This window comes from Biomphalaria glabrata, chromosome 16, assembly GCF_947242115.1.
Source record: "Biomphalaria glabrata chromosome 16, xgBioGlab47.1, whole genome shotgun sequence".
Classification (NCBI taxonomy): domain Eukaryota; kingdom Metazoa; phylum Mollusca; class Gastropoda; family Planorbidae; genus Biomphalaria; species Biomphalaria glabrata.
This window is the reverse complement of record NC_074726.1, coordinates 16,248,493-16,261,813: the sequence shown is the minus strand read 5'-3', so window position 1 is coordinate 16,261,813 and position 13,321 is coordinate 16,248,493. Positions and strand designations below refer to the sequence as shown.

The window sequence follows — 13,321 nt, the reverse complement described above, 5'->3', positions numbered from 1 at the left end:
TTAATCATTAAAAGTGACCTTAATGAGAATTTCAGAATCAATAAATATTTAGTAATCTCAAAGCAGACTATTTAATGTGTATTTAAACTATTTCTAGAATTCAATGAACATTTCACGTTCTAGAAGCCATGCAACTTTTCAAATAGATATGGACACTACCAGTAAAACCAAGGAGCGCAGTTTTCTAAAGTAATAAAAAAACAAGCACCTTAGTTTCTTGGTTTCGTTAAAACACCTACCATTTTATCATGGGCGTAGCCAGGATTTTTTTTCGGGGAGGGGGGATTGTTCTCCCCCCCCCTCGCAAAAAAAATTCATAAGTGTGTGTGTGCTTGTGTGTGTGTACATAATTAATCTTTATTACATTCTGCCCCTTCATTCTTTCGGAAAATGTTTATTTTGCCCTACAATAGGTTAGTAGAAAATTTATAGACTCCCCGCCATTGCCAGCAAGGGAATCTGGAGGAGCGCTGTGAGCTTCCCCAGCGCGGGGCGGAGCCTCGCCGCCAAGCACTATTTCCGGTATTAAAAGCCTTGTTGGGAAATCTGCAGTGCATTATCCTGCTATTAAAAAGTTTTATTTTAAAAAACCTTATGTACTATTCTTACTGCCTTAGATCCTCCAGCGTCTTTCAGCGCATTGGGCTGCAAGCTGCTTCCACAAAAATCTGTCACTGGCAATGTCTGAAGCCTCTTCCCAGCTGCTCTGAGAACCTCCATGAAACTGTAGCACCAAGTTGTACTAAGATGTTCCTGTTTGCGCTTTCCTTGTAATGGCTCCATGTCATCGCAGTCTTATTATGCGTAATTCATTTTGTCGGAAAAAATTGTCCCGCAAACCTCATGCGACGCTCTATCTCAACCTTACTAAGGGGTCGACTCCCAGTTCGGCATAGGATTTCCTTGATTGAGACACGATCTCTATAACTGACTCCTAAAATCCGTCCTAGCCATCTTTTTTGAGCCACATTAAGTCTTTTTCAATTTCGTCACATGACTATTTACTGCACTTTATTAATGGAGCCCAGCCACTGGTAGAAATGTGTAACCTCTATGGCTACGCTCTTGGAATTAGGTGACTGTAGTTTGCTTTAGATTTTATATCAAAAAAAAAAGTTTTATCGTCAAAATAATTTATTGGTGGGTTTTAATCGAAAAAATTTATGTTGTTTTTTTAAATTCAAAACCCGATTAGCTACGCTCATAGAATTTTAGTGTGTAATTTTCTTTTCTTTTTATATCGAAGAGGTATTTTTTAGCTTCAAACCCCGCTGGAGGGGGTTTTAAACTCAAAACCCCTTAGGCTACGATCATAGCATTTTAAGTGTGTAATTTGCTATTTTTTATATTGAAGAGGCATTTTTTGCTTCAATTCCCGCTGAAGAGGGCTTTAAAACTCAAAACCCCTTTGGCTACGCTCATAGCATTTTGAGTGCATAATTTTTTATATTGAAGAGGTATTTTTTTAACTTCAAACCCCGCTGATGGGGGGTTAAAACTAAAAAAAAAACCTTTTGCTATGCTCATAGAATCTGGTGAGTGGTGTATGGATAGTCTTATATTGAAGAGGGGGGGTTATCGTAATTTTCGGAAGGGGTTTTTAAATGAAAATCATGCTCTTGGAATTTGGGGATTGTCATTTGCATTCTTTTTTTTTTATTTGTTTTGTTTTATAGAAGAGGGGGATTTGACTGCAAAACCCCCTGGTAGGGAGTTTTAAACTCAAAACCCCCTTGGCTGCGTTGGGGGAAGAGATGGTTTAGAGATGGTTTAGTTTTAAAATCTCACCTAAAATAAATAGAACCAAAGAAAAAAAAAATCAGTCACTAAATTCCGACCCCCCCCCCTTTTATTTCGGGGGGGGGGTGAACACCCTCCCCCTGGCTACGCCTATGCATCTTATAATAGTTGAACTAATTGGGAGCATGTGAAGTGTATGATCACAGTGATCTCTTCTTGTTTGTATGCAGGTACGATTATTTCCCTTGAGCTCAAGACGTGTCGACATAGCTTCTAATGCCGGCAGTGTCTCAACCATCTAAACCAAATTATCCACTGAGTCCGGATTAGTTCATTCAGTGGTCTTAGTGGTATAGTCTGAAGCATAATAGAGTCAATTAGCAATATAAACTATATAGGCAATAGCACGTATCCTGGATCTATGCCAGTAAAACTCTTTGGTGCAAACGTATGTATGTCAATCATTATGTGTGCTATATATAGATCTGGGCAATTGTTGTTGTCATCACTTATAATATCAAGTAATAATACAAGTTTTCAGTGGTCTGCATATATTTGATGAAGTAAATCTATTGATAGAAGTAAGGTATGATGTTCAAAGTATTTTTAAAAAAAGCTACATCATATTTCTCAAGAAAGACACATCATAATAATTAATATATACAGAGCATGTTATTGAAAAGAAAAACATTATGTCAATAAATCTGAATTTTTAAACTCTGCATATATCAAGATGAGTCAAATGGTAGGAGCAGTCAGCGTCGACAACTTTTTATGTCTTAGAGCAGGGGTTTCAAACACGTGGCCCGCGGGCCAGAAACAAATTTGTGTGGCCCGCGGCCACGTCCGCGAATTCGAAAAAAATAGATAAAATTTACAATGACCACATATAAGCCTTTAAATGATTTACAACTGCACAAATCAGTAAATGAGGTATCCGCCCACTGCAAGCTTTGTTGTTAGAGAGATGGCATCACGACCATTCACTGAAGGCCAGTTTGTAAAAGAGTGTATGCTACAGGCGTGTGAAATTATCTGCGAACACAGCTGCAAACAGGATCACCGAATCAGGGACAAATGTTCAACAGCAACTGATTGCCGCTGCAAAAAACTTTGTAGCATATTCCATTGCACTGGACGAGTCCACTGGTGTAACAGACACCGCATACTGTGCCGTATTCATTCGTGGGGTCGACGAAAACTTGAACATTGTTGAAGAGCTATTGGACTTACTCCCCATGAAAGGAACGACGACTGGACGCGACGTGTTTCAAGAATTGGAAGCTTGTATTGACAGGTGTGTGGGCTACCGTTGGAAAAACTTGTTTCAATGGCTACGGACGGTGCACCAGCAGTGTTCAGAGAAGGTTGGTGTTGTTGGATTAATGGTAGAGAAACGGAATCAGCTCAGCTTGGCGGGACCTTTTGTAGCCATACACTGCATTCTGCACCAAGAAGCACTCTGTGGCAAAAGTCTACAAATGAAGAACGTGATGGATGTTGTCGTGAAGACGGTGAACTTCATACGTGCACGGGGTCTCAACCACAGACAGTTTGTGTCATTTCTAGCTGATTTAGAAACGGAATACGGAGAGTTGCTTTATCATACGGAAGTCAGATGGTTGAGTCGTGGAAAAGTGCTGCAAAGATTTTTTTAACTGAGACGGGAAATAGCATTGTTCATGGTAATGAAAGACGGAGACATACCTCAGCTTAGTGACCCAATGTTATGTGGGATCTTGCTTCTCAATGCACTCAATTCACAACTACAGGGCACAAAGCAGCTGATTACCGTGATGTTTGACCGCATCAAATCATTCAGATGCAAGCTGTTTTGTTGGCTACTCAGCTGGCAGATGGAAACCTGGCTCATTTGTTTTTTCTACAGAGCATTACGGTTGAACCACAGCGCCTGAAAGACTACGTAGACATCCTCTCCAGACTACTGGAAGATTTTGAACACCCCTTTCAGCAATTCACTGCTCTCGAACCACAGTTTTTCCTTGTTGCCACTCCGTTCGCAGTTGAAGTGAAAAACGTTCCAGAGGAAGTCCAGATGGAAATACTGGACCTGCAGTGTGACACTGTTCTGAAGCAAAAATACGCTGGTGTTCCAGATTTCTACCAGTTTCTTCCCAGAGAGAAGTTTCCAAACTTATTCTGCGCAGCTGCTAGAATTCTAGCGATGTTTGGGAGTACGTACGTTTGCCAACAGTTTTTCTCCAGAATGAAGATCAACAAAACAGCATGACGATCAAGACTGACTGATAAGCATCTGAGAGCGACCTTGCGGCTTGCCACTACACGCGACTTCAGGCCTAACGTTGATGGTCTGGTCTCTGCCAAACGCTCTCAGCTGAGTGGACAGAAACATGAGTGACGAGCCATCTGCAGTAGGCCTAGTAATTATAGTTGTTTTTTGGGGGGAACTACAGTTTCTGCTTTTTAATTAGTGACAGAGACAACGTCAACTTATTTAAGTAAACTAAATTGCCTGTGCATGTAATAAACTACACTAAATGTAATTAATAATTATAAAAACTTATTTTTAGCATTTAACTGCAGTGAGTGTTCGTAAAATTTAATGAAAAAACATTCTCTTTTTGTGGTGCGGCCCGCTGAATGGTTGTTATTTTCCACTGTGGCCCACATGCTGAAATGAGTTTGAGACCCCTGTCTTAGAGTGTTAGACACAAAGAGAAAGCAGGAGAGAGAACTCCTGTTAATATATTTGAAATTAATTTAAGGCTATTGTGTATGGGCTGTGTGTGAATGGATGCGAATGTTTATAAAATGATCTTTCCAATGGATTATAATCTCTATTTTATTACATCAAGACTAGAAGAATTCAGCGGGTGGTTTGCCTACTTTGTTTCGTTCCTGTCTGAAGTGTCGTCACGCTTGCAGTAGAAGACAAGGAAGTGAAAGAATACAATCAATTCAGCCTTGTAGGTACCAGCAGCCATTGATTGGATTCTTGTTGTGTTGGTTTAAACTTCGTGAGTGACTTAAATAAACACGGTCGATGTGCTTCAAAAGGTGCACATTAAATTATGAAAGGCAACGCTCTGTTGACTTAACTAATTCCAATAGAACAGTTTAAAGTTAGGTGCTGGAAGACTTTATTCATGTTTATGTTTGTAATGTTTGTAATGTTTGTGTAACGTTACGATGTTTCTAATAGTAACGATACATCTTTAAAGTACGCTGCGAAGATTGGAGTTAGCTCCTCTTGTTCGTCTAATAGATCTAGTAATAAACATTGGCATAAGAAGTCTTAAAGTAACAGTTCTAAGGGCTGTGTAACCTTGTAGGTTATTTATAGTTCACAATGTAGTAGTCACACAAAAAATTGTTTCATCACGGTGTTCGTATTAAACGGACACATTAACAGATGGGATTTTTTGTAACATTGAGTTTATTTCGCAATTCAGAAAATTTTGTATTTAATCTATTAGAACAGATGTAGAGCCAAAACTGAAAGTACAGCTAAGTAGATAACATCAAGTACCATCTTGTTCTGAAGTAATAAAAAGTACAGCTAAGTAGATAACATCAAGTACCATCTTGTTCTGAAGTAATAAAAAGTACAGCTAAGTAGATAACATCAAGTACCATCTTGTTCTGAAGTAATAAAAAGTACAGCTAAGTAGATAACATCAAGTACCATCTTGTTCTGAAGTAACTGAAAGTACAGCTAAGTAGATAACATCAAGTACCATCTCGTTTTGAAATAACTGAAAGTACAGCTAAGTAGATAACATCAGGTACCATCGCGTTCTGAAGTGTAGATTGAATCTAAAAGCTTTGGATTGATGAATCTATTCAAAAGTATGACCAGCTAGAGACTTGGCAAAGATATGGACCAACACGTTAGAGACTGGATAGGGTTTGTGTGACTTGCTGGTCAGCTCTGTAGAGGTGGAAAATGTGAAACGTATTAAGTGTTCAATAGTCCAGATCTGATGTAAAAGTAAGTAAACTGTCCCCTTGCGCCGCTATTTTGCAGGGCCGGCCTTAGGCCTCTGCAACCTATGCGACCGCAGTGGGCCCGCACTTTCATAGACCCCACGCTACTCCTAGGTGTAAATTATTAAATTAAACCATTTTATAACTTATAACAAATTTTCCGCGGCCTCCTGATTTACCAGGAGCTCCTGGAAATCTCCTTAAATTGCAAAATATAAGAAAAAGTCCTGGAAATCTCCGGAAATTATTAAAATCTTTGAAAACTCATAAAAATCTCCTGAAATATAGTCAAAATTGTCATTTCGGGGTGTCACTCAATATGAAAGACGCCATTCCTACGCGCGATGAAAAAAAACTGCATTACAATACACGTAATTGTGGAATCTGGTGAAAGAAAATTCTCGTGCCTCAAACAAATGAAGAATTACTTGAGGTCAACAATTTTTTAAGATAGATTGAAACATTTGGTAATTCTTGCTATTCGCCGTGATCTATATAGGAAACATAATTTTTATGATATACAGTATGACTTTGCAACACGCAAGGCTCGTAAAGTAGTTCTGTGCGTAGTAAAGAATGAATAAAATACAAAGACGAATTTATTTTCTAATTCAAAATCTTTATTTTCTTTTATCATCCGTATCCCGCGAAATCCGTTTCGCATAGGGCCCCACAATGGTTAAGTCGGCCTGCTATTTTGTGACGGGTGAATACTACTTGTTCTTCCCCCCCTCTTTTTTTTTCGCCACTAAAGTTATATAGGGTAACTCTAGTCCGACTTGTAGAAATAAATTAGTGATCTTTCCATGACTTATTGGTGGTGTCAACAATGGTTGAGCCATGAAGAGAATTATGTATATAGGTTCCACCCCGAGCACTCTCAGAAATATCAAACTACTCATTGAACGAGATCAATAAGAATAAAACCTAACAACCTGACTGAACCTGACAACCTGACTAAACCTGACTAAACCTGACTGAACCTGACCGAACCTGACAACCTGACTGAACCTGACAACCTGAGTGAACCTGACAACCGGACTGAACCTAACAACCTGACAACCTGACTGAACCTGACTGAACCTGAAAACCTGACTGAACCTGACAATCTGACTGAACCTGACAACCTGACTGAACCTGAAAACCTGACTGAACCTGAAAACCTGACTGAACCTGACAATCTGACTGAACCTGACAACCTGACTGAACCTGACAATCTGACTAAACCTGAGTGAACCTGACCGAACCTGACAACCTGACTGAACCTGACAACCTGAGTGAACCTGACAACCGGACTGAACCTAACAACCTGACAACCTGACTGAACCTGAAAACCTGGCTGAACCTGACAACCTGACTGAACCTGACAACCTGACTGAACCTGACAACCTGACTGAACCTGACAACCTGACTGAACCTGACAACCTGACTGAACCTGACATAGAACTGAACGAGATTGGTTAGAATTCTAGTAGAACTTAATCTCTTATGATTTAAAATGTATGCCCCAATAAAGTCTGATTCTGTGAGTGTGTGTAAGTATGGAGAAAGACAGACATGAGAAATGTGAAGGAGAGAGAGATAAACAGACATGAAAATTGTCGTAGAGGAGAGAGAGAAAGACAGAATTGAGAAATGTCATAGAGGAGAGAGAGAAATTCAGACACAGGGAAGTGAGATAGAAAGGAGAGAGAGAGAGAAAGAGAAAGAGATGATGATGATGATGTACAGGAGAGAAAGAGCGTGTTCCCCATTAAGACACTAATTACGTTGAATTTTTGTCTATGTAACTAGAACACAGAACATTACGACATCTGCAAGTGAAGGTGAGGGAGAGAGAGAGAGAGAGGAGAAAGAGATAGAGAGAGAGAAAGAAAGAAAGTAAGAGAGAGAGTATGAGCAGAGAATTGATCTAAGTAAACACGCTGCCCCTAGCACTACATTACCTTGGCTCTTACACAGCTAAAACATGGCTCAGGCAACAGTTTGACAGATTCAATAGGTTGATGTGGCGTTAATGGACCCAATGAGATGTAAGCCTGTAAGATCTAACAGTAACTCTGTGTATATGTAACTAAAGAAAATAGGGGCGTGGGGTGCACACAGTATCAGTTAGCAAACCAGAGTTTGTTCTAACTATAAACTTATAAAGTACAGACTTTCTCTCATAGTGCTCCCTTCTCCCTTATGTCATTAGAGTGTGGAACGAGTTGCCTGAATCAGACAGGAAAACCAATGACTTAGCTAAAGTCTCTAATTAACATGAACGACTAGGTCAATAGATGAATAAATGGAAGTAGGAAGTAATTATCTTCTTTTGAAGGAATGTCTGTAATGTATAAGATAAGATAAAATCAGATGTTAGAGATAATCATGTTTTTAGAGAAGATTAGGATGTTTGAGAAGATGAGGATGTTAGAGAAGATGAGGATGTTAGAGAAGATGAGGATGTTAGAGAAGATGAGGATGTTAGAGAAGATGAGGATGTTAGTGAAGATGAGGATGTTTATCGACATAATGAAAACGAAATATGCGCTCAATTTAAACAAAAATGTTGTCAACAATTCGTCCCCCACACTTACCCGTATAGAGATGAATGGAATACGTACAACAAACACTCTACGGACGGAGCGTTTCTGCTGCTGTCCAGAATATTGCTATTAGGATCGAACCTAAGATCCCAGTGTCTAGAGTTCCAGGCCCACACCAAACGACCATCCCGACCATGAGCAATAAAGTCACAAGATAAGCGATGTGTATTGTATTGTTCTATTTTATATGTATTGTTCTATTTTATATGTATTGTTGTATTTTATATGTATTGTTCTATTTTATATGTATTGTTCTATTTTATGTGTATTGTTCTATTTTATATGTATTGTTCTATTATATATGTATTGTTCTATTTTATATGTATTGTTGTATTTTATATGTCATGTTCTATTTTATATGTATTGTTCTATTTTATATGTATTGTTCTATTTTATATGTATTGTTCTATTTTATATGTATTGTTCTATTTTGTTTTCAATGTAAATGCCTGAAGAACTGAATGTATGATTGTATTGACTAATTGTATAGGAATAGTGTGACAATAGTAAAGTTCCCTAGTGTGACAATAGTAAAGTTCCCTAGTGTGACAATAGTAAAGTTCCCTAGTGTGACAATAGTAAAGTTCCCTAGTGTGACAATAGTAAAGTTCCCTAGTGTGACAATAGTAAAGTTCCCTAGTGTGACAAGAGTAAAGTTCCCTAGTGTGACAATAGTAAAGTTCCCTAGTGTGCCATGAGTAAAGTTCCCTAATGTGACAATAGTAAAGTTCCCTGGTGTGACAAGAGTAAAGTTCCCTAGTGTGACAATAGTAAAGTTCCCTAGTGTGACAATAGTAAAGTTCCCTAGTGTGACAATAGTAAAGTTCCCTAGTGTGACAATAGTAAAGTTCCCTAGTGTAACAATAGTAAAGTTCCCTAGTGTGACAATAGTAAAGTTCCCTAGTGTGACAAGAGTAAAGTTCCCTAGTGTGACAATAGTAAAGTTCCCTAGAGTGCCATGAGTAAAGTTCCCTAGTGTGACAATAGTAAAGTTCCCTGGTGTGACAAGAGTAAAGTTCCCTAGTGTGAGAAGAGTAAAGTTCCGTAGTGTGACAATAGTAAAGTTCCCTAGTGTGAGAAGAGTAATGTTCCCTAGTGTGACATGAGTAAAGTTCCCTAGTGTGACAATAGTAAAGTTCCCTAGTGTGAGAAGAGTAATGTTCCCTAGTGTGACATGAGTAAAGTTCCCTAGTGTGACAATATTAAAGTTCCCTAGTGTGACAATAGTAAAGTTCCCTAGTGTGACAATAGTAAAGTTCCCTAGTGTGACAATAGTAAAGTTCCCTAGTGTGAGAAGAGTAAAGTCTCCCCTTTCAGAACTTACGATCTAATGAGGAGATGATGTTAGGTTCATCTGTTTCTTTGGCCCACGGTTAACGAGGAGGGTGTCATGTGGCCAGCACAACGACCATCAGCCTTTACTTTACCCAGCTAAAGGCAGGCACCCATTAAAGTTGGGTAGACTCAAAGGAGCCCTAAAAATCCCGAAATTCAAAATCTTAGTTTTCACCGAGATTCGAACCCAGGACTCCAGGTTCGGAAGCCAAGAGCTTAACCACCCAGCCACCGCGCTCCCAGTTTGAACAGTGCTACGCAATCATTCTTTGTTGAGTCCAACAGACAGAAAGTAAGGAAGCAACACGTACGTTCAGTTCGTAGAGAAGGGCAAGGTCTTAAGCCGGGTCAAAGTTCACAATTATTTTTTACTTCTATTCAGAATCAACACTAATCAGAAAACATTTTTAATTTATTGCTGCTGTCAGCTTATTGGAAATTGTGATATGGATGTAATATATAGATATAACTAGATATATTATACTCGCGGGTCTTTATTTGCGTGTCACGGTCGATATAGTCACTGAGAGTGTTTTGTAAACAGTTAAACGAAATAATAATGTTATTATAAGTAAAGCGAATCCGGAATAATATAACATATACTGTTCGCAACTTTTTCAAATATAGACCTATTTAAAAGGCCATCATTGACTCAGCATGCTATTCAGACGCTCTCTCATCTTATCTTTATTACAGACTTACAACAAAAAGAAAAAACATATAATTTCGTCTTACGCGTGTCAAAGTTCAAACCTAAGTGTTGAAACATTTCATTTTGTCCAAAAATACATCAGAACAATACTTTATGGTTTACTTTAACTCTGTCCACCCAGGCGTGACCCAGGCACTGTATTTAGTTTTGAAATTGGTGAAAATGATTTAGGATTAAAATGTCAGACTCGAGACGAATTCATTGGGTGTAAGGTTCCTTACAACAAAGGAACATGACATACAAATATGGCTGACTACTTATGTGTCAATGACTAATGTGCCATCTGTGTTACATGGTGTGGACATTGACGTATTGCACAGCAAGCAAAGTGTGTGATTGGTTTAGATTCTCCAACATGTGTGTAATGTAGCCATTTCAACAGCTAATCATAGACACAATACATAACTTTAACAAGCAAAAGAAAAAAATTTTTTAGTAACAAAGCTTATCTAAGGAAAAGAACCGCTAATTACTACCATTTATCTGAAGATGCCTTTCTGCTTTTTCAAAAATAAGAATTATTTAGGACTGCTTAATTAATAAATTAGTTAACTTTTGGTTGATTCGTGTATTGCCATCGACCATGAATAATGAAGCAACGTTTCAACTTGTTCAGAGAACGGGAAGTGATAAAACGTAATAATGGGATTAAATCCATAAATACATCAACACATTTCTCATTAAGTAGCATTTATTCCCCTCATTTCGATATCAAACAAAATAATTGATCACCAATAATGAATTGGTTTATTTTTGATTGATTCCTGTCTTGTCAGGTACAATGAATAATCGTGCCAAAAGTTTGAATTTGATCCGAGAATCGGAAATGGGAGAAAAAAACATGTTCAAACTTTTAAACAGTAAGACAGACAAATTGATAGATAAATAGACAGACAGACAGAGAGGGTTGATTAAAGCTTTGTAAAAATGCAGTGCAGCTAATGATGAAGTTAAACTATCAGTAGACATATCTTGGGATAAAGTAAATCTAGCTGTTATAACCTTTGAAAAGTGAACCTAGTAGTTATCACATTTGTGAAGTGAATCTAATTGTTATATCATTTGTATAGTGAACCTAATTGTTATATCATTTGTAAAGTGAACCTAATTGTTATATCATTTGTAAAGTGAACCTAATTGTTATAACATTTGTAAAGTGAACCTAATTGTTATAACATTTGTAAAGTGAACCTAGTTGTTATAACATTTGTAAAGTGAACCTAATTGTTATCACATTTGTAAAGTGAACCTAATTGTTATAACATTTGTAAAGTGAACATAATTGTTATAACATTTGTAAAGTGAACCTAGTTGTTAAAACATTTGTAAAGTGAACCTAATTGTTATAACATTTGTAAAGTGAACCTAATTGTTATATCATTTGTAAAGTGAACCTAATTGTTATATCATCATTTGTAAAGTGAACCTAATTGTTATATCATTTGTAAAGTGAACCTAATTGTTATAACATTTGTATAGTGAACATAATTGTTATAACATTTGTAAAGTGAACCTAATTGTTATAACATTTGTAAAGTGAACCTAATTGTTATATCATTTGTAAAGTGAACCTAGTTGTTATATCATTTGTAAAGTGAACCTAATTGTTATATCATTTGTAAAGTGAACCTAATTGTTATAACATTTGTAAAGTGAACCTAATTGTTATAACATTTGTAAAGTGAACCTAATTGTTATATCATTTGTAAAGTGAACCTAGTTGTTATATCATTTGTAAAGTGAACCTAATTGTTATATCATTTGTAAAGTGAACCTATTTGTTATATCATTTGTAAAGTGAACCTAATTGTTATAACATTTGTAAAGTGAACCTTGTTGTTATAACATTTGTAAAGTGAACCTTGTTGTTATAACATTTGTAAAGTGAACCTAATTGTTATAACATTTGTAAAGTGAACCTTGTTGTTATAACATTTGTAAAGTGAACCTTGTTGTTATAACATTTGTAAAGTGAACCTTGTTGTTATAACATTTGTAAAGTGAACCTTGTTGTTATAACATTTGTAAAGTGAACCTTGTTGTTATAACATTTGTAAAGTGAACCTTGTTGTTATAACATTTGTAAAGTGAACCTTGTTGTTATAACATTTGTAAAGTGAACCTTGTTGTTATAACATTTGTAAAGTGAACCTTGTTGTTATAACATTAGTAACGTGAACATGAACACTGTCTTATAAAAAGAAACAAATCTCGTGTCTAAGAACTCCACACTGTTATTACAAGATGAAGAGAAAGATTGCTTTGAAAAGAAATGTGTAACACAAACATCTACTCACGTGCGGGATGTTTTCAATGTGTAACACAAACATCTACTCACGTGCGGGATGTTTTCAATGTGTAACACAAACATCTACTCACGTGCGGGATGTTTTCAATGTGTAACACAAACATCTACTCACGTGCGGGATGTTTTCAATGTGTAACACAAACATCTACTCACGTGCGGGATGTGTTCCTTACTGTCTCCATCTGTCCATTTTAAAGAGTAAAAGATTGACTGACGCGCTCTGCGTGAGTAGTAATGTGATCATAAAGTAACTCACAAGGGAAAAGAAAAAAACTGTACAGAAACAGTGAGAGACGCCCGACACACAAAGCTAAACTGGGCAGCTGACACTTCCCAGCGTTCAACAGGAGCGCGTGCCGCGAGTCTGCATACACCGGTATCAATAGTCGTATTTCAAACAACAGGAGCTGAAGTTGTTTTGTTTTTTTAAATATATATTTCCTTAATTCTTTTTACTTTTTCATTTTTTTTCTTATTGATTTGAAACGAGAGACAATCGATTACTGGTGCTATTATGTTTTGACTGTATTACGAGTCGTAATCGATACTCTGCATTAGGTTCGTGGGTGGAGGAATCGAGTCTCGAGATAGAGAAGATTGAGCGCGTGTCTTTCTGCTAAGACTATTTAGTGGGACACTAGTTGGTGTCAGAGTTTGTCACGATAC

The 13,321-nt window shown here is 37.3% G+C and overlaps 1 protein-coding gene across 4 annotated transcripts in view; it reads right to left on the bottom strand.

Annotated features, from left to right (window-relative positions):
- Positions 1 to 13,009, bottom strand: part of LOC106052015 (photoreceptor ankyrin repeat protein-like) — a 138,257-nt gene extending 125,248 nt beyond the window's left edge. For 2 of the 4 annotated variants that reach the window (XM_056014433.1, XM_056014430.1), the window contains exon 1: positions 12,809 to 13,003. Coding sequence is in view for 1 of the 4 variants with exons in the window: in XM_056014428.1 (XP_055870403.1) it covers positions 12,809 to 12,837 (29 nt within the window). In the remaining 3 variants the exon portion in view is untranslated. Of the gene's footprint in view, positions 1 to 12,644; positions 12,686 to 12,808 lie in introns of those variants that run through there. The other 2 variants (XM_056014428.1, XM_056014432.1) reach the window with 2 other exon arrangements.
- Between the last annotated feature and the right edge of the window lie 312 nt (positions 13,010 to 13,321).